General features: G+C 34.2%; 1 protein-coding gene across 1 annotated transcript in view; it reads left to right on the top strand.

Moving 5' to 3' along the window:
* Positions 1-8161: 8161 nt before the first annotated feature.
* The window catches only part of LOC149551669 (vacuolar-sorting receptor 1-like), a 66044-nt gene continuing 47486 nt past the window's right edge, over positions 8162-26719 (top strand). Inside the window, exons 1-2 of the mRNA XM_089790121.1 lie at positions 8162-8364; positions 8421-8473. Of these exons, the coding sequence (XP_089646247.1) occupies positions 8162-8364; positions 8421-8473 (256 nt within the window). The remainder of the gene's footprint in view (positions 8365-8420; positions 8474-26719) is intronic.

Below are 26719 nucleotides of genomic sequence, written 5' to 3'. Positions count from 1 at the left end.
TTAAACTATTACAAAATTTGGGAGCATTCGGCTTCAACCAAAAAACCCTAAAATAACCCTAAACTGGTAAAACTTCAAACAACTTTAATACCTCAAAAACTTTAAACCTGCAACTCTAATGGTTGCATACAATGGTGCCTGGAGCAATCACTACTTCAACAAGACAAGTTCAAAAATAATAAACTTATAGAGAGAACAGGGGAAACACGTGCAACTACAGGCACAAACTTCTTTTTCTTCTTCCTTTTTCTGCTATGCTCTGCAACTTCTAATCTGTTGACTATGCTTGAACTTTTTTTTTTAAATGAATGAATAAACATTCCTTCTTTTCACATTCTTCCTTTCCCTCTCAACATTCAAATTTCAAACTTACCTACCAAAAATAAATGCCTACCGACCATGGATGCCTGTGGTAAGCAAACTGACAGGGTAGATGGGCATGGGGCTTAAGGACAACATGCAGGCATTTGACGTTTAAATTTTCAACACTCCCCCTTTGTCCCAAGCCAAATAAGCAAGGATCACAACTAATCCAAATCAACTACACCAAGACTCTCTCTTAAGTGTACAAAAGTTTTAATGCCTAATGGCTTGGTAAAAATATCTGCCAGCTGCTACTCTGACTTGCAGAATTCCATCCTGATATCCCCATTCTCTACCAACTCTCTGATGAAGTGATATTCGATTTCTATGTGTTTGCTTCTCCCATTGAAGACTAGATTCTTGGACAATGCAATTGATGAGATGTCACAATAAATTGTGGTTCCAACCTCTTTCCTTTCATTCAAATCTATCAAGATCCTCCTTAGCCAAATTTTTTGACATGCTACTGCATTTGCTGCTATGTATTCAGCCTCTGATGTAGATTGAGCAACAATAGGTTGCTTCTTGGATGCCCATGAAATTGCACCCGATCCCATATGAAACATGTATCCGAAAGTGCTCTTCCTATCATCTATACTTCTAGCCCAATCACTATCTATGTAACCAACCAACTTGAAATCATCATTTGCAGTATACAAAATCCCAAATTCCTTGGTACCTTTCACATACCTTAGGATCTTTTTTCCCGCTTTCCAATGGGAATCCTTTGGTGTTTCCATAAATCTAGAAATCAGACTTACTACATGTATTAGGTCTTGTCGAGTTGCAATCAAATACATTAGACTTCCAACCATACTCTTGTATAGTGTTGGATCCACTCTCTTGCTAGAGTCTTCCTTGCTCAACTTTAGACCTATTGTTGTTGGTGTGGGGGCTGCCTTACTATTTTGCATTTTAAATCTCTCTAAAATCTTCCCTACATACTTTTCTTGAGAGATGAAGATGCCATCATGCATTTGTTTTACTTCTATGCCTAGAAAGTATTTCAAGAGACCTAAGTCTGTCATTTCAAATTCACTTTTCATGGCCTCTTTAAACTCACTGATTAGAGCCTTATCATTACTAGTAAAAATCAAATCATCTACATATAAGACAGCAATCAACACATTACCATTTGTTGCCTTGATGTAAGGAGTGGGCTCACCATTGCTTTTTCTAAAGCCATTGCTCATTAAATATGAATCAATCCTACTGTACCATGCCATTGGAGCTTACTTGAGCCCATAAAGAGCTCTTTTCAATCTATATACTTTGTTCTCTTCACCTACAACTTCATAACCAGGTGGGTACTCCACATATACTTCTTCCTTCAATACATCATTTAGGAAGGCAGACTTCACATCCATTTGAAATACCTTCCACTTGTGCTGAGCTGCAATTACTATGATAGCATGCACAGTTTCCATTCTTGCAATAGGGGCATAGGTCTCATCATAGTCTCTTCCATACTGCTATTTGTAGCCCTTGACTACTAGCCTTTCCTTATGCCTATCAATCTTGCCTTCAGCATTGCATTTGGTCTTGTAGACCCATTTCACTCCAATCACATGCTTCTTGGGAGGAAAATTAGTTAGCTCCCATGTCTCATTCCTTTCTATAGCATCTATATCCTCATCCATGGCTTTACACCATTTCTTCTCTTTGATTGCTTCTTCAAAATATATTGGATCACTATGAGAAAATAATGCAAAATTAACACTCTCATCATAATCTTCATACCTTTCATCTTGGTATATCTCCCTAAGACTCTTAGGAGAGTGGAGGATCAAAATCTTCACTACTATTGCATTGCTAACTTGCTCGGTCTTCACTGGTACTCGACACTGACACTCGATCATGCCTAGAGGAGCTCAGCAATGACTAAACCTGCTTGCATTTTCTTCTATTTGCTCCTTCTTCTTTTTGTTCATCAGTGTCTTCTTCACTCATAATTGGCACTTTACTTGAAGTGCTTGATGACTCATCAGTTGGACCATACTAAGTCTAATTTTCAAGAAATTTCACATCTCTTGAAAGAGTCATCTTATTGTTCAATGGGTCATACAGTCTGTATGCCTTTGATTCTGAGTTGTACCCTATGAAGATGCACTTCACACCTTTTTCATCCAATTTCTACCTTTTCTCTTTAGGCACATGTGCATATGCAACACATCCAAACACCCTTAGGTGTTCAACTATCCATCTTCCTCGTGACCATGCTTCTATTGGAATTTTATCACAGACTGCCTTTGGAGGACACCTATTAATTAGGTAAACTGTTGTTGCCATAGCCTCTCCCAAAAATCTAGTTGGGAGACCTTTCTCTTTCATCATGCTCCTTGCTATTTCAACAATGGTCCTATTCTTTCTTTCAGCCACTCCATTCTGTTGTGGTGTATAGCTAGCTATGAGCTCTTTCTTTATGCCATGTTTCCTGCAAAAATTTACAAAAGAATTGGAGGTATACTCCCCTCCTCTATCTGATCTTAGGACTTTGATATAGTGTCCACATTCTCTTTTAGCCTGGGCTTTAAATTCTACAAATTTATCAAATGCTTTAGATTTATTCTTTAAGAAATACACCCATGTCCTATGACTGAAATCATCAATGAATGTCATGAAATAAGTACTCCCCCCAGTGGAAGTAACTTGCATAGGACCGACTAGGTCAGTATGCACTAACTCTAATGGATATCTAGCCCTCCTAGAATTTCCAAAATTAAAGGGAAGCCTATGTTGCTTACCCAAAATACAAGCCTCACACTTGTCACATGAATTTCCTATACATGGCAAACCATCTACCATTCTTTTATTTGATAACAAATTTAAATCAGCATAGCCAAGATGACCATACTTCAGGTGCCATAGCCATGAGGGGTCTTCAACCACACTCTTTAGAGCTAATTGTGTGGGAGGTGAAGCACTAACTTGAGATGAGAAACATGTCTCAATCCTCAAGGGAAACATTCTATTCTTTGTCATTTGAACTGCTGCAAGTAAGTTCTTGCTCCCATCTTTTTCATGAATGACACACGTGTCATTCTCCATTGGCACTTTGTATCCATTTTGAATGAGCTAACCAATGCTCATCAAATTGTGCTTCATACCAGGGGCGAAATACACATTTTGTATTTCTTTCTTCTCACCTTTCTTGGTGCGGACCATAATAGATCATTTTCCCACAACTGGTAGGGTTCCATTATTACCCATCTTAATTTCTAATTTGAAACTCTTGTCAATGAATGAAAACAAGGTCTCATTGCCACTCATGTGGTTGCTACATCCACTGTCGAGGTACCAAACCTCAGGGCTTCCTTCTTCACCAACGTTACACATGATGAAGGCAGTGTTTTCACTTCCCATATTCACGTCAGCCACATTTGCTTGTCCTGACTGATCTTTCTGCTTCTTCCAACATTGATTTGCATAATGCCCATATTTATGACAATAGTAACATTCTACATTACTCTTATTTGAGTTATAGTTTTTCTTACCTCCTCTTGAAGTATTTTGTGAGCTACTTGCTCCATCTGCTCTTCCTGAGCTTTTTGTTGCAGCATTCCTTTGTCCTCTGTTACCTTGGCCTCTGCCTCTAGAGTTTCTGCCTGAGCCATTTCTTCCTCTCTCCCTTTCTCTTGGATTTGTCTGAGCCTAGGAAGATGAAGAAGTAGATCTGTTGATCCTATGCTCATGGGTTTGAAGTGTACCCATCAACTCATCCATTGTCAAAACAGTGAGGTCTTTATCCTCTTCTATGGTCATGACCAAATTGTCATATTTATGAGGTAAAATCCTAAATATCTTCTCTACTATCCTCTGCTCTTGATAGTCTTCTCCATTTGACTTCAGTTGATTAATTACATTGGAGGTCCTTGAACTGAAGTCTACAACTGATTCATTTTCCTTCATCTGAAGGTTCTCAAACTCCCTCCTTATGTTATGTAGCTTTATAGTACAAACTTTATTAGTTCCCTTTAAGTTTGTCTCAAGGATATCCCATGCTTCCTTTGCATAATTTGCTGCTACAATCTTTGGGAATATTGTCTCTGTCATTTTTGCTTCAATAAGACTTAATGTCTTAGCATCCTTCCTCCTTGACTTCTTCAAATGAGTCTTCTGTGCATTTGTGAGGGCAACATACTGAGTTGGATCAGTCACATCATTGAATCATTAACTACAAACTCCCACAAATCATTTGCAACCATTATAGTCTTCATCTTCTTTGCCCATGTATCATAATTTTTCCCATTAAAGGATGGTGGTTGCTGCTATATCTTTCCTGCATCTCCTACCATGATAAATATCCCAAGAAAACAAATGCCCTAACTCACTGTGGATGTGGGGCCTCAAAACTCTGATACCATGAGAGAAATATAAGTTAAAATATTTAAATCTCACAACCCTGACTCAAAAAACTTTTCTCGGCACTTAAATATTTTCTCAGTACATGAAGGTGCTGAGTGCCAATTTTGGTCGGCACCTGAAGGTGCTGAGTGCCAAAAAGAAAATAGGTGCCAAGTGATAGACAAAAAATAGGTGTCGAGTGATAGGTTGCTCGACACTTAAAGGTGCTGAGTGACAGGCAACAGGTGCCGAGTTAGCTCAACACTCAAAGAAATAATACTCAGCAACAATAGATGTCGAGTGAGCTCGGCTCCAACTAAGAAAGAGGATGCCAAGTGTTCTGTTCAACTGAAAAATTATAAGTTAAGAAATTCCAACATGAATGCTTTCACCATAAAAACCAGAGATCCAAAGCTTTAAGCTTTCAAAAAAATTACTCAAATGCAACATACAAGGGAAGAGAAATGGATCCAAGTATGCTTGCTTGCTTTCCATTCAATCTTTCATTAAACTATTACAAAATCTGGCAGCATTCGGCTTCAACCAGAAAACCCTAAAATAACCCTAAACTGGTAAAACTTCAAACAACTTTAATACCTCAAAAAATTTAAATCTGTAACTCTAATGGCTGCATACAATGGTGCTTGGAGCAATCACTGCTTCAACAGGACAAGTTCAACAATAATAAACTTGCAAAGAGAATAGGGGAAACACATGCAACTACAGGCACAAACTTCTTTTTCTTCTTCCTTTTTCTGCTCTGCTCTGCAACTTCTAATCTGTTGAATATGCTTGAACTTTTTTTTTTTGAATGAATGAATAAACATTCCTTTTTTGTCACATTCTTCCTTTCCCTCTCAACATTCAAATTTCAAACTTACCTACCAAAAATAAATGTCTGCCGACCATGGATGCCTGCGGGAAGCAAACTGACAGGGTAGATGGGCATGGGGCTCGAGGACAACCTACAAGTGTTTGATGTTTAAATTTCCAACAAAAATTACACCTAGTAGACAAGGAATTCTAGCCTTCTTTGCTTGCTAACATATTTTAGCCTTTAAGAAATGATGTGATCTTTTGATCTTCTATTTCACTTTGCTGCCACAAATTCAGAGTGCATCTGCAAATAATTTGTTGAAAGTCCGCTAATGTAGAAAATGATCTATTTTCTCTTATTGGCAACTTAGGAGGTGGAGAAAGATAATGCTAAAGGTATAAATATTTCAACCTTGTAAACATTCTCTTCGTGTTTCAACCAAGCGATATTTAGAGATACCGTTTTTATAATTATATTTGGAATTCTTACTATTTTTCATTTTTTGATTCAAATTTATGTAAGTTTCTTGTGTTCGTGATCCAAAGGTAAGGTTTAAGGCTGGAAAAGCAAGGACATAGCCAAGTATAAATGATCTGATAGCCTAAATTTCTAGGTTTCAGTGATAAGGCTAAAATTTACAGCTAAGAAACAAGAAACCCTAGCCTTTGCTGCTTGCTAGCGAATTTTAGTCTTAAGCAATGAATTGACCTTTTCTTCGTATATTATCGCTTAAATGCCATGAATTCAGAATCCACCTGAAAATAATTTGTCAAAAGAATGCCAACATAGAAAAGCTAATCTATTTCCTCTAATCAGTAGTTCAGCTGTAAAATTGACAAAGACAGCTATATAAAAACTTTGAACTTGTTGAAAATGTTCTCTGTGAAGATCTTTTGTTAATTAAATTCCTTCTCATCTTTTTTTGGCACAGGGCTTAAGCCGATCGTAGTGTAAAGCTACCCTTTTTGCCTTTCCAAATTTAATTCATGTCATTTACTTTGGGGTTTAAAGCTATTACTTTTCAGTTTGCAAAACTCATTTTCCTGTACTTTGTTTGTAATCTAAGTTAAAAGATAAGGTCCATGGTTGGATGTTGGATTTAGTACATTAGTTTCTAAGATTAGATTAAATAAATTAGTTTAATATAGCACTTGGAAAGTTATTCTGAAAATGAGTCTATATAAAGTTGTTCATATGTATCATTGTGAAACATACATTCAGTATATATCTAAATGTATATAGAAAATCTGAGTCAATAAATTGAGTCATTTGATATTTTAGCTCTTTCATTTGGTATCAAAGTGGGTTGATCAATGGGGAGGAGAGTTCTTCTAATGGATTTTGGATCACTAGGCCTTGATTTTTGTAGATAAGATCTTCTATTATTGAAGATAGGAGGCTGGAGGCAATGGAGGTTGGAGGTTTTGTTATCATTTTGAGCTCAAAGATGATTATTGCATAGGAAGCAACTATTTGTGTCCCTATAGAGGCAGGGCTTGGCAGATTCATCCCTGAAGAGAAGAGGGGACTTGATATATTTGTGTCCCTAAAGAAAAAGGGAGCTTGGTTGCGTGATTGTCCTTCTATGGAGTGAAGGGGGGGCAAGATTTGAAGAATGGCGTTAGAGACACTTGGAGGAGATGTCAACTTTTAAAGGAAAGGCATCTATCCGCAAACATATTAATGGTGATTGTTTCTATGGCACTTAAGGAGGCGCTAAACACACTCACAAGAGATGTGGACTTTTAGAGAAAAGACATCTCATGTGCAACACCAAAGGAGGCATTAGACACACTCCAAGAAGATGTGAAATTTTGGAGGAACTATGTCTCATTGTGCAAGGGAGGTAGAAATAATGTTATTATGATGACAACTTTAGGATTTATAGTCTGAAGTTGAGATATGAAATCTACTTAAGAGGAAAACTTTAGGGTTTGCAATCTAAAGTTGCACACAAAAAATGTACTTCAATTTAAGAGAAGATTGGTGAAGCATTTCATCAAAGGATCCAATGAAGAAAATTGGTGAAAGTAGCTTCATCAAAGTTTTCAGTTAAGACCTTCTCTTAGATTAATGTAATAAGGGGGAATGTTGGATTTATTACATTAGATTAATTTCTAAGATTAGATTAAATAAATAAATTAGTTCAACATAATTGTTGGGAAGTTATTCCTTCAGTATATATTAGAATGTATCCAAAAAATTTGAGTCAATCAAATGAGTCATTTTATATTTTAGCTCTTTCATTCGAGATGTATTTGGTGAGCCAAGTTTTAAATGATCTGATATCCTGATTTGGTGAGCCAGTTTTAACGATCTGACATTCTGATTTGGTAGGTTACAGTAATATGTTTTAAACAATCTGATAGTCTAATCAATAATGTTTCTGGTATTGATTGTGTAATTTGTTTAAATTAATAATTTAGATTATATTCTGATGATTTATCATTAAAATAACAGCTAAAACAATTGGTCAATTGATCAAAGAATGTGATCACACATTGATAAAAAAAAATTACACAATCAATATTTAAAAACGTATTGATTATTCTTATAGATTATAGAAAAGTTAAATTCTTGATCTTATAATCTAACAATCCTATGTTTTAGATAGGGCTTTCTCCAGCAAAGACGGTAATGGCAAGAAAATTGGGAGGCAGAAACTATGGAATATTGGCGATGACGATGTTGATAGTGGCTTTGAATTCAGGCTTAGCCAAAGGGGGATATGAGTTGCAAGAGAAAAATTTAAGGGTAACTTGGCCAGATTACATTAGGGGTGCCTATGACTCTGTTGTAGGCAATTTTGGTATTCCTCGGCATGCTGGAACTATAATGGGGTCTGTAGCTCATATATTCAATAGAATCATGAGGGCTGCCTGGATTTTGATGGCAGCATTAAATTTCATCCTCAAGAATTCCCTACCATTCTTCTGGTGGACCGCGGAGGTAAGTTTCCAGCCTCCTTGCTCACCATTGTTTTGTGTCTTTTGTTTTTCGCTCTTATATGATGGGCTATGGGGCAAATGCATTCATCCCAACTCATTAAAAAAATAGTGTATTACTTAATTTTTAAAAAAATATAAATGGAGACTTCAAATTCTATAATTTTGAAATTGCTTCTTTATTAAGTTTGTTTGGCTGCGGGAATATAAAAATGGGAATAGGAATACTTATTCTCGAATAGAAAATGGGGTTATGTATTCCTATTCTTGTTTGGTTCACATAGAATTTGATATGGAAATAACAGACTCAAAAATTTATGTTTTCTAAAACTTAAAAAATTGAAATAGGAATATGTATTCCAATTCCAATAGCAAATACTCATTTTTGGGTCAAAATTGGAATACGTATTCCAATTTTATTCCTATTCCAATTCCAATTTGGTGCATCCAAATAGAAAATTCAAAATTTTAAGAATATACATATGCTTATTCCACTTGTATTCCCGTTGCCAAACGGGCCCATATAAAGATTGTAAGGTTAATAACATTTTAGTTATAATTTTAAGATTTTAGTATTTCCGTGGAAATGTTGATCAATATAATTGACGTTTTTAAACAAGTGCTACGTAGTGACTAAGTACTTGCCTTTAGTGCTATGTACTTGCCTTTAGTTATTAATTTATTATAGCTTTAATTTTATAAATAAAATAAAACTATTATTTTTATTATTATAGATATTAAAAATATTTAGTTTTAAAAAAATTAATATAATATAAAATTATATATATATATATATATATATATATATATATATATATATATATATAATATTAATGTAAAAAATCAATGCATGATATAACTATATCTATAATGCATAAACCATTTTTAAAAATATTAAATCTTACTTTATCAATATTTGAATTCTAAAAATCTAAATTATAATAATATATTATTAATATATTAATATATTAATATAATATATAAGCAACAATTACATTATGATTGAAAAAAATGATCGATTCGTTCCATATAGACTCAAATCTCTTTAACCAATCAAATGAATAACAAATAATTTTAAAAATTTATAAAGTTAAAAAGCTTTTACTTATACTATATAAATAAATAAAAATTGAAAAAAAATGAAAAGATTGTAAATTGTGATTGGTCGATGCATTTAGTTTTGATCACTAGTTAATGTATAAAATTCAAAAATTGTCACAATAATACTTAGCCTACCGGCAAGTACTAATAACTATACTTGTGTTTTGAAGGATGTAATACTTTACTTCAAATAAATCAAATAAATAACATTCATAAATTAAAAAAATATTATAAAATAGATCTATTTAATATAAAAATACTTTATTTAAAGAATATTGGCAATACAAAATATTTCACTTTATCTATGAGTATTGTCTAATATTTATTTATTTAAAAAAAAAAAAATTAAAGTCTGATAATTTTTTTCTATTATAAACACTATGACACATTCTTCATTGTTACGAAGAAAGAGATTAGGAAATGAGCATTGAACCTTCTCTAGAACTTCTACAAGGAGTCATATAAAAAGAGACCAACATTTTACTCTTCGATATTGCCTATACCAATAATTACCCTTTCAATCTCCATATATGATTATCTCCCTCTTTTTTATTATTAATTACTAAAGCCTCACTAAATTAGACAATTGTATAAGTGCCATAAACACAAACACAAGATGTACATGATTAATCATAATGGCTTATCTATTGAAAAAAGAAAAAGAAATTTTGTTTTATTAACTCTTATATAGATAGAATACAACAACACATGTATATTACATTACGTCTCTGAAGTGAATGGAGAGACAATCTTAAGAAAAGGAAACAAGTCTTAAGACCATTGAGCTTTACATGTTGTCAAATGAGAGACAAATTTTATATATATTGAAAATCTGATTGACATAAAATATTCTTCATGTTCACTACATTTTTTGAAAATACCCATACAGTTTCATCTAATATTTCTTAGGTTGGAAGATATAAACATAACATAGTTAAATTAATTAGACAATATGAAAGGATATAAATAGTGAGTTCGCTATAGAAACAAAATATTTTATGTAAAATTATATATTTTTCATGGAAATTGAGATTTAAAAAATAAAATCAGCACCATAATATACTCTAGATTGTATATATTTACAAATGAATTGATATTCTATAAACAAAGTTTCTATTTATAGAATATCATTCAATAGGATTGCAGACATTTTTAAAAGGGATCAAACCATTTAGGGAAGCAATCTTAAACCCTAAGCCTTAACTCTAAAAAAATAAAATACTAAACACAATCTAAACCTTAATCATAATTATATAATCATAACTATAACCACATATCCAAGCATCAAGCCTATTTATCCCTAACAACCATAACCCTAACCCAAATCCTCATCCTAACTATTATCCAAATCTTAAACTTTAATTCCTAATCATATCCATAACCCAAAACCATGACCCAAATATTCAATTATAACCCTAATCATAATATTAACCATAATATGAAGCCTAGTCATAAAAATGATCGTAGTCCTACACCCTAATTATAATCTTAATCCTAAACCTACCCTAATCAAAACCATAATGTTGACCATAATAATAAACATGATGTAAACCCTTACCTTAACCACAATACTAACCATAATCCTAACATTAATCCTAACGTTAAACCTACTCCTAACCTTAACCCTTAATGAAGTCCTAATACTAACCATTATACTAATAATAATCTAAACCCTAACCCTAACTATAATCTTGATGCTAAACCCTAAACATAATGCTAAAATTACCAAAATACTAAACCCTAATCCTTATCCTAAAAAGATCTTTAGGATATGTTGGATCTCAAATTAATAGATTAGAAAGGAAAAGAGCTTTCTAGACTTTATTTTCAAGACCTTTCAACTTGATATTTCTAACTGCCATAGTTCAACCACAATATGATTGTAATTACCTTCTCTTCCTAGAATATAAAAATTCCTACTACTCTATGAAACTACTTAACTCCTTAAATCCCTCTACTAAACAAAAGAAAATAAAAGGTGTTGATGAGTTTCAAATATCACTCGCTCCTTTCAACATCAATAGACTAGTCCCTCATCCAATCGAGTTGAGAGCCACTTGTATTGAATTCCTTATGTTCCTCTTTGAAAGACAATACCATGAAAAATAATAATAACTATCATAACCAATTATCTAATATGTTTAATGTGGATAAAAAAAATCTTCGGTATAAATTTGTCTAACCGAATTTAATCCTTGACAAGGAACTAACTAGATAAATGATAAAAGGATAACACTTTTCTTTTATGCCTGGTTTTTTCAAATCAACATTGCAAAACTTCAAATATCACACAAGTATTAAAGATAACAACCAATTTGTGAATTTATTATAACAAAGCAACAGATTTTGAAAAGAAGATTAAATTTCAAACTGAACAAGAAAACTAGATGACTTTAATTAATGTCAAAGAAGCAAGAACATCATAGAGTCATGCCACTTTTGGTTATCACTAATTTATAGAACATGGTTCTGGTTTCCCTCCAAATGGGAAGCGACAAGCTTCCAACCATTTGCATTAAAGATTTTTCACATTCACTTAATCCTAACTAATCGAAAGTAAACAAAATTTGAATACAAACAAAACATAACAAGAAAACAAAACACAGAGCTACAAGAGACAATAATACTCAATTTCCTCCTTTAGTACTATCAATTGTTGATTCCATATACTCTTTTTCTCTATCCAAAATTTGCACAAAAGATGGCCACAGATACTACAATATATCAGGCATAATGAGAAGATGATCCCTCCAACTATAACTTGTGTTTGAGATTTAACAATAAATTTCAAGAATATGCTTTCCAATGTGATTACTTAGTCCAAGAAGACATTGAAATTATCGATAGAAAATACCATATCCTCTTTTAAATGGATGATGATTTGTGGAGTCATGTTCTGATATTCTATCCTCCATTCTTCATAACTTTTCATTTGGTCTTCAAGACCCATGAAATTTTAGAATTTTTGAGTGCTTGATGGTATCAAAGGAGTCATAGAACTTCTCTTTGTCCCTTGCCTCTTCTCATACAACTCACTCGAATTCATCAAATAGTGAATTTCCATAATCTTCTTCATTCCTTTGATCTCCACAAGTTCATGAACATCTCTTTGAATAATTTTATATATATTTGATTGATCTTGAATGAGGATGATTTCCATCTCTTTTGCATGTTTTGTAACACTGGTTTATGTTTCTTAAAACCTCTGAACATTTCACTTAATAGACATTACCCTTAGTATACATCTTCACATTTTCTTGTTATAAATTTTACTCTAACTGATAAATATGTTTGCAAGTAGAGAATAATTATGTAGAGAATTCATATTAAACTTTGCATTGAGTGCATCTCTACATCCTATGGAGTCTTTTACTACTTGTCAATATTTTTTTTTAATAGTTAGATTAAAAAATAAGGACTTGTTCGGGTCTTTTTTCCTTTTTTCTTTTTATCTCTTTTTCCTTGTCAAGAAGCTTGATATACAACACATTTATTATCTAATTTAGCTCCACTTGTCTATCAATATAGATTTTGAGGTCATCTTTTAACCTCTTCACCCAATCTTTATCAAACATGGATTGAAACATCAATTCATTAGCACAAATAAGTAAGTTGGTGTCTCCCAGCGTTTGAACAATAATAGTTCCTTCAACATCTATAAAAAAATTTAACATTTTTGGTTTGTTATCTCCTTTAAAGCTCACCAAGGAAACCAAGGTTTGAGTTTTGGGTTTATACCCTCAACCAACAATCTCCTCCTTAGTGTAAAAATAAAAAACAAAGGAGGGATCATCTTGTTTTCTCCCCTAGTCCAAAGGGAAAGTCTATTTGAGAGTTAGACTAGAGACCAAGAGTAAGTCACTCTTTCTAAATATCTCCCTTACTTCCTCAACATCACAATCAATTTTGTCATGGTTTAACTCCTAAAACATAATATTTATTATTTCTCCATGTTCAAACTCCTCCACTCACATAAACTTGGTTTATTTTTGTTCCTCAAACTCCCTCATCTTCATTTGCATCCACAAATACTTAAAATCCAAGGAGTGTATGCATTCATCATATTCATTAAACCTAGTGGCCATGACCTCTCTCTCATCTTATAGAACTAGAGGATACTATTCAACATCTTCCTACATTTGAGCTTTGTAACCATGAACCTTCTTTTGGAATATTGAAAGAAGGATTTACCTCCTCATCTTACTACATGTCTCTCAATATGGAAGCAATTTCTTCAGTATATGCCATCCCTTCAACCATGTGATATGGGATGATATGAGGTTATATTTCAACCTTAGAGACCTTTGTGGGAGGCAAGTCTAAATCTGAAGCAATAATGATTAACTTTCTTACCCTCTTGGGAGGGGGCTTAGATTCTACTTCCTTAGTTGCAACAACTTTCCCTTTCAACTTATCAAAGTTTGTGATACACAATTTCCTTATGGGGATTTCATCTTTCTCATCATCATGAAATCTAGGTAAGCCCCTCTGAATTCAATCCTTCTCCAATTCTACAAGAGTTGTAATTTAGTAAGTCTCTACATAATTTGGGTAAGGCTCTCATGGTTTCTTATTATAGCTTCGTCTAATTAAAAGAGTAAGTGTACTCCTTCACCCAAGTTTTGATATGGCCCTCGAGGTCATAATTCTTGGTCTTTTCATCATCCATATGATAAGTGTTCAAATTGTCCTATGCCTATTCCACAGTCCCAGAACCTAAAACAAACAATAGTAAAATTTGACTCATTTTTTGACAAAAATTGGTCAAAATTTTGACCCATGTTGGTCTGATTTTTGACCAATTGGGTTGTCGATATTTTTTATCACTAAAATTTTGATGAAAGCTTGCATTGGTCAAAATTTCAATGATTTATTTCATCAAAATTAAACTATTTTTCCATTGCATCCTGGTGAATGCATTGGTCAAAATTTTGACCAAGATTGGTCAAAAGTTCCACCTTTGTTGGTCAAAATGTTCAATGAATCTGTGGTCAAAATTGCCATCAAGATTGGTCAAAAGTTCCACCAATGTTGGTTGATGCATTGGTCAAATTTTGGACAAATCTTTGGTCAAAATTGCCACTGAGATTGGTCGAAAGTTCCACCAATGTTGGTCGATGAATTGGTGGAAATTTTGACAAACTTTTTTTGTTTAAAAAAAACTCACTACTTTGCAACTACCAGACAATTTTGAAGTAGTAAAAATGAAAAGATAACTATCTCTCAGCCAACTGTTTTATGCCATCACAACTTTGTGACTTCATTTCTCATTGACCGTGTAGACCTACATATTGGAATTACACTAGGAAAGGTAAGCTCTAAGGTGGGGTTGGGGGGTGAATCAGTACTTTAAACTTTAACCCATAAAAATATTCACCACACATCCATCTCACAATTCAATAAGTAAACTGAAATACCATGAAAAGCATATACATCTAAATTATGTAAACAAGTAAGCATTCACACAAGATATGATTACCCAAAAACCCTCCAATTAGGAGGTAAAATTGGGGTGGGGATGATACCCACAAATCTTCACTACTACAGTAATAAAGTGTTTCCAATAAAGGCTACATTTTTTTATCATGAAAAATGATCTACCCTATCAAAGGCTTGCAAAAATTGTTAGGTCTCACCCTATTAAAGGATTTCAACACCCTGTCAGACGTGTGCCTAGTTAAAGAACTTCAACTCATAATTAAGTAAGCACCTTGGTAGAGGATTTCCATATCTTATTAGGACTACTCTATTAAGAGATTTAACTAATTCACCTGATAGAATGTATTAGCAATGATCCTACTATTAGCACTCTATTTCTTGATGTCAAATCACCTCTATACTATTGTATACTTGATCCTTCTTGATAAGATTTCTCTCTGTTGTCCATTGTTTCCTTCTTCTATTCTCCTTTAACTAATTTTTCAATGAAATTTAGATCATAATACCTTGGTCACCATGAATGTCTTTTTTGTGCATGCAAACTCTCCTTCTCACTCACTTTACATTTAGGGTTTTGTCCTCCTTAAGAAGACCTAGGTAACTTAGGGTTAGGTATGAATCAATGGCTATGATCCACCCATATTTCTACTTAAACCTTCCCTTTACCTAATTGGATGCATGTAATACATTGGGATTCCCACTTAAGATTCATTCTTATCAACAAAATATCATAAATTAATCCTTCAATCAACCCAAAACTGGTTTACAAAATAGTTTGTGCCAATACAAACAACTATGACAAAACTATATTACTCAGCATCTAAAGTCCCTGGTGCTTGGCACTAGCTATGACTTCAATACTATCACTTAGCATCTGAATGACTCGGCATGCACTACCTGCTCAGCACTTGAATCACTTGGCACATACTATCTACTCAACACTTGAATGACTCGGCACTCACTGTTTACTTGGCATGCTCAAACTTTTATGTTGTGCTTGTCATATGTTACTTGTTCGGCATGAACTAAGTAAATGACTTAAGTGTATAGATACTCACTTGTCAAAACCAATATGAGATTAACACTGCAAATCTATGAAGATAAATTTCAACCATTGATTTCTCCATCGTGACTGCTTGTTGTTTCTTTCCACTAATTGTTGTAAAATGACAATAACCACTAGACTTAGAACTACCATCACACCATTGCAACTTAGGTTCTTAACTCAGGAAATAACCTTGTGATGGTGTGAACAATGATTATGAAGCTATGCAACCTTGACTAGGGATTGCACTTAAATCTTTGCGACAATGTGAACAATGCATTTTGCATCATCACCATCTTGACCCCAAGTTAACCTTGATCACTTGTGATGGTGCAAAATGGACTGCTCTAGTTAGCTTTTGCATCATTACAACTTAAACTCTGAAGCTCATTTTGATTGAATGTATCGATCAAAACCAATCTCCATCTATCAAAGGGATACTCCTTCAAAAATTGAATATGAAAACTTTTTCCAATAACAAAGTAAATGTAGCTATCTCAAATTAAAATATTGTAAATGATTGCTAACTTAAGGTGGCTCTTCAACAATGCTACAACCATACATCAAAAGAAAGTTACGTAGAAAAAAAAGTATTTTTCAAACATTTTTTTTTACTAAGAACAAAAAAAGACAACTCATTATAATCGCTCCTCCCTTTGGCTCCCACCTATTAACTCTCCAACCTGTGAAGTAGTGCACATAAGCTTAACTTCTAACCAAAAGATGTTGACTGCAATAGGTTAAAAGACAAAAGAAATATATATCAAAACTTATTATATGTTGACTAGTAATTAAAGATCAACATTTTTGAACTCCTAGATGAATTTGCAGATCCATAGCCTCAAATCCCTAGCTACTACTTCCCCTAAAATAAATGGAAAATCCCAAATTTGATTTAAAGAATGAATAAATCAATGTGAAAGAGAGAATGTAAAATGCAATATTGATATTCATAAATTTGTATTGTATTGTATTCATAAATTTGTATTAATATTCACTGAATGATTCTACAACTTACGTTGAGGTATTGTATTTGTAGATTCCTGGAGCCAAGTATACCTGTCATCGAAAATGGTGAGCAGTAAAGAAAGTTAATATACATATGAATTAAAGTATAGAAATGTAGTTAACAAAAAATTACAAAAAAGTACTTGATCAAGGTTGAATGTTGTTGCAATTCTTGATAGGGGAGAAGTAACATGATCTAGATAAGCAACAGGACTAAGCATTGCAACTTTCTTTACAAGGCTTGGAAGATCGTTGTTTATGAATCCAATAAATCCTATCATGGTTCCCTCCATTTTTCAAATACAAAATTTAGCTAGTTATATGAATTCTTTTCTGTATATGTATATGTATAGATTAAATTGAAGGTGAGTTCAGAGGTTGCTAATTGATAGTAGGTACAGTGGTCATCATGGAAGAAAATATGGATGCAAGGTGCATTTAGAGGTCATCCATATCTATTTGAAATCCCTAAAATTATGTTACCCTAATGAATTTTTTCCCTAGATTCCTAAAAGTGGGTTTACATTGTTCACATTTTTAAGAATGTGTGAGAGTTTTCCCACTTAATTTTAAGGTTTTCCCACTTAAGTTTTGAAAGTCCTAACTTGTTAATCCTTGCAATGATGCAATGAGGACCTCATATGCACCTGGACCACCAAGACACATGTCAAAAGATTGCATTCCCACATTTGTTTTACTTTGCACATCTTTAGAAAGCGTGAATATGCCAACCATTGATCTAAAAATATCTAACAGTTATGAAAATTGTGGGCCCCCTGAGGTATTCTTAAGGAAGAACTTGACTTGTGACCATGCGATGTATGGTTAGTCACAACTTCATGACTTGAAATTGGATGTTATCCTTCTAAGCTACGAAGCTACATTGACTGTTGAGATGATCGTGTTACACCTTCATGACCCCTCTAACAGTTAAGTAGTGAATTGGGATGACATAGTGAAAAGAGGTAATTGCATCATCACAACTTCAAAATCTTCATTTGATGTTAAAGATGATAAGTTGTCATCTGGCCATTAGTACAAAAAAGTGCTTGAAATGTTTGTTCACTTAGTCATGTTGTCAGAGTAGATAAGAGTGATTAAGTCAATGACTCAGTGATGTGGTTAGCTTAGAAGAAAATGCATGGGATCGCACTGTCACAGTGATAAGTGGAAATTGATTGAAACAAGAAATGACATGGCAAAACTAGCTAAAAGGCACTTGTTCACATGGTTGTGCAGTTAATAAATGTAATACATGATCATACTATGACCATGCAATGCAATCAAATTGAAAGAAAAATGTAAAGGGTCTTGCAGTCATGATGTTAAAGAAATAGAAGTAAAGATAAACCATGAAGCGATTACTAGGTTAAAAGAGCATAAAATATCCTTTGCTCGCATGGTTGCAAAACAAAACTATTATCAAATAAGCCAAGCTGCAACCTAACAAATTCTTAAGGTTAAACTATATACAATATTTGGATCACATAGTCATAAGAATAAAAACTTGAAAGTGATAATGGTGTGCAAAGCCGCAATTTCATGTTTGATAGGGGTATTCGCACGATCGCAAATAGTAAGTGTAAATGTTAATGAAATGAAGTGACTATGTAATTAAGGTTAAAGAGAGGTCAAATCTTTAAGGCACCCAATCGTGTAGTTAATGGTCAAAATGTTGGATAGACTGCAAAGTGGTGAAAAGGGTTTGAAGCTATGGTCATCCAATCATCAATGTTTAAGTGCTAAGGTAGAAAATGCTTTTTGAACAACAAACAAAGGGAGTCACTAGGTCTTGAGGATGGTTTTTAATACAAAAAATGACTATTGAGGAGCCTTATTATGCCTTAAAAGTGATGTCCTATCAAAAGTGCATAAAAAGTTAGGAAAGGCTGGCAATACAAGTAGATTTAGGCACTTTTATAGAAATTGAGATCTTGTCATGCACGTTGACATATGTAAGAATTTTCCATAGAGAAAAATTCACCCAAGAACAAAGAACTCAAACATAAGCACAATAGTAGACCAAAGAGAGAGTATGATCAGAATGATGATATATTCATTCAATATGCCATTTGCAAGTGCACTAGGAGTGCTTGTATATAAAGGCCTTTGGAGAGCTTCTAAAATGCATAAAAGTTAACAACATGATAAGTCATACAACCAGGCACATGTCTACCAAATATGGATTATCCTCCATTAAGAATGAAAGTAAGTGTGATGATGTGAGGATAAGCCTACAATGGTGTATCACAAAAATTAGTGGTGTAGACAACATGTGCTAAATTAGGAGTGTGAATAACTGCATTATCAACATGACAATTCGGTGAATGATGCAAACTCTAGTGTTGTAGACACCATGTACTGAAATAGAGTTGCATACTTTTGTGTTATCAACATGATAACTCATGAGAGTATACAAACTCCTAAGTATCTCACCTAAATAAATAATAAAATAATGTATTAACCTAAGTAAATTTAAGTAAAGTGTAAATAGTAAATTCTTATTTACACCAACACCCCCCCTTAAGTGTAACTTAGGGGAATGCCCTTAAGCTTACAAAATCTAGGATGCAATGCAAGATGGGTCCCAGCTACTAGGCCATATTAGGTACCCATGTACATAATGAAATGTAATCTCTCATAAAGTTGAGAAAGAGGGAAAACCTCATGGGAAAAACCCTCCCCCCCCACCACAAAAAAAAAAGAGAAAGATGAAAAACACATACGATGTATGGATGGATGGAGTAATCAAGACCCCTCCATTATGAAATACATCCAATATATACATAAGAGAATGATGAGAAGAGGAAGAGAGATAGGATAGGCTCCCCCCCCCCCCCCCCCCCCCAAGAAGAATGAAGAATGTCTGCCAATGACTGCTCCAGTGAAGAAGCTGATCCAAGACTACAAAATGGTGTTCCTCCCCTTAGGAAGAAACAATGCCAAGGGTACAAATGAGATGCTTCCATTGTGTGTGAAAAGAATCCCATGGATAAGTGATGTCTCTGAAACCTGCTCATCTAGCTGAAGAAACTATCTCAAAGAACTATTTGTCTCTGCAATTGATGAAGAACCCTACTACAACTGTTGATCATAAGTATCCACAATCACTTCAACCTATGATGATTGATCATGTAGAGAATGAACAAGAGAGTTAGATGGAGCCCTTGTGACAACTAAAGAAGGTGCTTCTACATCAAGAAGAAGAGGTAGATCATCAATATTGTCCCCCAAATCTATCACTGAAGCTGGACATGGAAGACTAGATGTACCCTATTGTGTTGGACCTATCACTATGGCTATGTATGCATGTGGAGTGAACTGATGTAGTGACCTCTCACTACAACTGTCGATAGAACCCCATGTGTTTGAATCTATTGAAGCACTATTGTTGGTGTCACTATCAGTTTCCACATGATATGATGTATGGAAAGGATTAGAGGACAAGCTTGGCGAACTTTCCTCAAATGCACATCCTTCTTAACAAAAATTTGATGTGTCTCTAGATCCAATAGTCTATATGCCTTCACACCATCTTCATAACCAATGAAAGTACAAGGCTGAGGTGACTGTGTCTTGCATCCTCTAGAAGATATATTTTCCCATGCAGGACAACCAAAGACTCTAAAGTGTGTCACAATAGGTTTTCTGCCATACCATGCCACAAAAGGAGTCTTTCCATCTAAGGCTAGATGACGAGACCTGTTAAGAATGTGAGTGGCACTACTAATTGCTTTGACTTCTAATGATGGATCTAGAGACTTGGCTTGTATCATGTAACTTGTCATAGACTTAAGAGTTTGGATCCTCAAAGCTACAACATCTATCTTATGTAGACTGAATGTTGGTGGATTTTGAAGATCAATGCCCTTGAGTCTGCAAAAGTCTTTTAGTATTCTGTTCACATACATGCTTCCATTTTCCATTCTTAGAACTTTGATGGCTTTCCTCAATTTCTGTTCTACATGAGTCTTGAAGGCTAGAAACTTGTCCAACACTTCATTCTTGTTATGAAGAAAATAGACCCAAGTGTATCTTGAAAAGTCATCAATGAAGGTAAATATGTAGCAACCCTAGCTAACTGTAAAAGGTCCTGCTAATACCATGTGAACCATCTATAGAACACCTGGTGCTCTTGAAGACTTCCCTAACTTCCCCTCTAGATGCATATCCATTGAATCTATTAAACATTGACTGTGGGAAAAGTTGATTTGAGGTAGACCTTTGACCATGCTATTTATGCAAAGTTGCTGAAGATAGCGAAAGGAAAAATGTCCAAACCACTGATGCCATAATTGCATTGTTGAATTTGATTGAAATAAAAAGGCCTTTGAAGGAGACTTGGGCACAAAATGGGAAAAAGAGTACAACCTTTTTTCATGATTAAATTTCTCCACTGCAACCAAGGAATCATCTTTTAGACTGTGCACCTATACTGAGTCAGGAAGGAACTTGACTCTATGTCCATCTCTAAGGTGAATAATTTGGTAGATTGAAAGGAGATTTGAACTTAGGTTTGGAACATAGAGAAAATCTTGAAACTCTCCTTTTTCCATCTTCACGTTTCCTTTTCCTTCAACTTCCATTTTTCTATCATCTCCCACAAAGATGTGTGGTACCTTAGACTACTTCAATAAAGAAAAATCCTCCTTTGAAGAACCCATGTGATGTGAGCCACTTGAATCAAGTATCCATTCCTTTAAAGAATTTGAATTAGCCATGAGCGCTTGCTCTTACCCCTTTGAATCTGAAGAAGACCATTTACCCTTGTAAGCATTAGGCAATGGAACATTATGTTTCTTCATGATGTTGGTCAACTCATCGATCTTTTTAAGATAACATTCATGTTCTTCATGACCCATTTTCTTGTAATAAGTGCACTTCTTCTTCTCCTTATTGTTGTCCCCCTTCTTGTTGGAATTCAAGGAAGACTTGCCTTGTTGATTCAATTGTGGTGTTGTCTTTTTTGCATCCTTTGATTTGTTCTTCCACTTCTTCTTCTTATGCTTTCCTTTATTTGAAGATTGTCTAGCTGAATTTTATGAACCCTCATTGTTGGCCACCAATGCTTTAGACTTAGGTGATTTGAGAATCCTCATTGATTTCAACTTCTTTTCTTTTGTATCCAATAGATCAACATATTCATCAAAAGTTACTTTCTTGTAGGCAGACCCTAATGTAGTCTTTGAGAAGTTCAAAGAAGAAACAAATGTGAAATAGTTTGATGGCAGCTTGTTATGTATGAGATAGATCAATCTGTCATCTTTGATAGAACTCCCACAATCAGTAAGCTTTGTCCTTAGTTCGTTCACCTTGATGATGAAATCATGTATTGAATCAAATGACTTAGGATCTAAGGAGAGAAGCTTATCTTCAATTTTGAAAACATCCTCTTCAGACACTTTACCATATAGGTTTTCGAGGGTATCCCAAGCTTCCTTAGATGTAGAACACTTCTTAATTTGATACATGATCTTGTCATCAACCTTCAAACATATATCACTTAGGGCTTTCCTATCCATTGCTACCCAAGCTAAAATATCACTTGCTAATACTTTATCACCTACTAGTTTAGGAAGAGTACCATCTACATATTGTGAAACTCCATTGTGCATTAAATGATACCACATTTTGATGGACCATGTAGCATAGTTATGTGGAGTTAATTTTGGAAACTTAAACTTTCCCATAATACAAAAAATGAAAGAAAATTGCAAAAAAGAGAGAGAACACAACACTAAGAAGACCTTCCCCCCCCCCCCACCTTTCACTAAATTAAGAAACCCCCCCAAAATAGATGCTTTTGGTACTTTATATGTAGTGCAATTACAATGGCCACTTGCCAATTTTGGCCTTCATGGACTTCTAATTTTTCTTGTTACAACCTCTTAATGGATTACAAATTTGGAACTTTACAATGTGCTACAATTCTGAAGCAATACAAAGCAAAGAAAGACCCTATTGCTAAAACTGATACTTTTGTCCACACATTCCTACAATTTGATTGTAGATCTAGAAAGTAGACAAAAAATAATACACTTTCAAAAAAAAAGAACTTATTTTTGAGTCCAGATGTGCCCATACGGAGCATTTGAAGTTGCAAAATGCAAGATTATGTAAGTATAGTCACCAAAAAATACAAATTCTAACAAATCCATGCACCAAAACTAGAAAAGAGCTACACCGCTAAAAATTTAAGGAAATTATACCCAATTTCAAAAAAAATTGCACCTAATTTGGATTTCACATGACTAAGATATGGCCTCCCAAAGTCGGACTATAAAATCAAAAATCAATCTAAAGAGGGGTTGCATCAGCAAAAGATGGGGTTGTTTTTGATGGTCATACAGCCATCACAATAGTTCTAATTTTCCCTATAATGACGGTCAGATGACCATCAAATTTAGGCTCATAAATGATGACATCAATGACCTTCCACCCCTACGATGATGTCAACATGATGTCATGATGACATCAACATATAGATTTTTACGTTCATACTATATGGACTATACAAATAGGGGAGGCAAAAAAATGATGCATTCATGCGTGTTTGTTGATGTGTCCTATCAAGTCAGATCATATGGTGCTGACATGGATGACAACAGGGAGATGATGTGGTTGCTTATTCAACTGTGTAGGTGGATGGCTGACTGGTCTGCCATGTATGTAGATATGATGTCACTAAGTTGGTAGGCAGCTAGCGACTAGCTGACACTGACTGTATAGATGATTCACTATAGGCTAGTGCAAAGGCAATGTGGGCCATAGGCCACATGGCAACCTCTAGTTGTGCCACATGTCTACCTTGGAAGGTTGTGCGCAATGATTGCGTGAGTTTTTTGGTGGCTGAAAAATGATTTTGCAACTGTTGAATTTTGAGTTGGCAGTGTTGCCAAAGATTTGCAAGCCAATTTTTTGTTATTCTATCACCACAAACTTTTGCGTTTTAGATGTCATGTTTCATGTTTTCTGATACCAAAAACATGGGTTTTAATCCCACATTGAGTGGGATATCAAATGTGGTGTTGTTTAAAAACAACAGCCCTCACTACCAATGCAAAATTTAGCTCACTGGTTTATTAAGATGTGGTTTGACCGATAGATGATTGGCTTGACCGGCTTGTTTACTTCACCAGAATTAATCTGAGCCTTTCGCAGATTTACAGAGGAAAGTTGCCTACTGAAAATTAATTAATACCCTATGAAATAAATAATATGCCTCTAAAATAAATTGCAGAGCTAGGGTGTGACTGCCCAGTTCTACAAAAAAAATTCTCTAACTGAAGAAAAAATCTAAAAATACCTAGATGGGAAATAAATTGCAAAGAATTAAAATAATTCAAATCCAAAAATAAATAATCAAATCTATTAAACAATCATACTCAGATTGCAAATTAGTGCCATCAGGTGTTGCTTTACAAAAAAAATTTACCTCACGATCAACTTTCATCAAGCATAGGCAAATTTATAGTCGATCTTCACCAAATCGACGTTCCAGATGCAATAGCAAGGTCAGATCTAGTTCTAGACACTCTCAATTTCTATAGTACTTTGGATTTGGGTCAAGGTTCTAAAGCATGAACGGTCTCAAACAGCTATGTGTAAAGAATCTCCCTGAGCTCTGATACCATGTAAGAATTTGTCTTAGAGAAAAATTCACCCAAGACCAAGGAACTCAAACACAAGCACAATAGTAGACCAAAGAGAGAGTATGATCAGAATGATGATATATTCATTCAATATGCCATATGCAAGTACACTATGAGTGCCTATATATAAATGCCTCTGGAGAGCTTCTAGAATGCATAGAAGTCAGTAACACGATAAGTCATACAACTAGGCACATGTCCACCAGATATTGATTATCCTCCATTAGCACGGAAGTAAGTTTGATGATGTGAGGATAAGCCTACAATGGTGTATCATGAAAATTAATGGTGTAGACAACATGTGCTAAATTAGGAGTGTGAATAACTATGTTGTCAACATGACAACTCAGTGAATGATGCAAACTCCAATATTGTAAACACCATGTGCTGAAATAGAGTTGTGTACTTTTGTGTTATCAACATGACAACTCATGAGAGTACACAAACTCCTAAGTGTTTCACCTACATAAAATAATATAAAATAATAAAATAATGCATTAACCTAAGTAAACTTAAGTAAAGTGTAAAAAGTAAATACTTATTTACACCAACAACATAAATAGACATAAATTTTCAATCTATTGCATTTTTTCTCTATTAATAGGTTGGTTTAATGGTATTATGAGCTATAGTCTTTTGCACAATCTAAAGATAGAACTGTGAGCACTAAGAGATTTCCAAAATTTGTAGAGATTTGTAGAGTTTTTAGAAGTTTTATATTGAAAAAATTTGTTTATAAGAATTTGATTGTAGAATCATGGCACAAGAAGACAATATAATCGCCCAGATTGACATGAAAGAGTCTTCTCAAGCTATTGAACAAGAAAAACCAAAGTTGGTAACCCTATATGTAGAGAAGTGGGTATATTTCCTTCTAGGGCCTTCTCATGTTAAAACCTTGATGCACATGTTTTTAGAGATGTATACCCTTTCTACAAAGACACCATTGTACCTGATACAAATGGAAATAAGCTTTTTTGGTAGTTCTATCAAAATAAGTTTGCAAAGTCACCAATTTGCAACTTGTGGATTAGGAATATGGAAAAATTGATAATGATAGAAGTAATAGTGGATCTTGATATGATAAAGGCATTAATCAAATCCTACAATCTAACTAAAGATTTCCATAGGAAGGATATGAGTATCCTATGTAGATTGGATAGAGAGACTTTCATTAAGGTCTTTGACCTAGGAGGACCTATTAAAAAGGTAATTGAAAAGGAGAAGATGAATGAAAATTTAAAAAATTCTAAGATTTTCTTTACTGGAAGAGTCATGAAGAGGCACATTCCTAACTCAAAGCCAAAGAAGGTGAGATGCGAAAGAAGGTAGGAGACCTGATGCCACTTGATTTTTTCTGCAAATATTTTAGGTACACCATTTTTGGGATAAACAAGGTGATAGGAATTGATGGCACAAATAATGCCCTAGGCTACATATATATCATTACTTTGGATATCTAGGATCTAAATCATAATGTTGGGTATGATTTTGTGGAGTATATCATCAATAGGATGCATGATGAAATTATTGTGCCTCAAAATGGAGAACTTGTGAACTTCATATTCTTCCATTACTCATTTTTTATGTATATTATTTAGTACAAGAACATAGGGAATATTAGTTTGAACTTCATTGAATCCACTAAAGAGAATGGAGAGAACTTTCCCATGCAGATGTGGACTCACTTTTGGCAAAGGTTTTATCTATATGCCAATGCTATTGCTTTTTACAATGGTTTTGTTTTTCCTATTAAAAACATGTTAGTAGATATTACTAAAAGAGTACCTTGAGGGGTAAGGATCCTAATAAGACCATCTTCTTTCCCAAATGGGGATAGGGTACTAAGTCATGATTGTGGTAGTTTGTTTCTCTTTGAAAAAAATTTCAACTATAAGGGTTTTTGGGTGTCCACAGCCCCCCTCATGTATTACCAAGATATATCCCTAAAAGGTTAGGCCAATTACAATTTTTTTGGCAATTGTTGATGATGAATAAAGAATAT

This window comes from Cupressus sempervirens, chromosome 6 (assembly GCF_028749045.1).
Source record: "Cupressus sempervirens isolate cs-2001-9-10 chromosome 6, ASM2874904v1, whole genome shotgun sequence".
Taxonomy (NCBI): Eukaryota; Viridiplantae; Streptophyta; class Pinopsida; order Cupressales; family Cupressaceae; genus Cupressus; species Cupressus sempervirens.
Note: the sequence above shows the minus strand (reverse complement) of the source record. Positions and strands in the feature narration are given on the sequence as shown.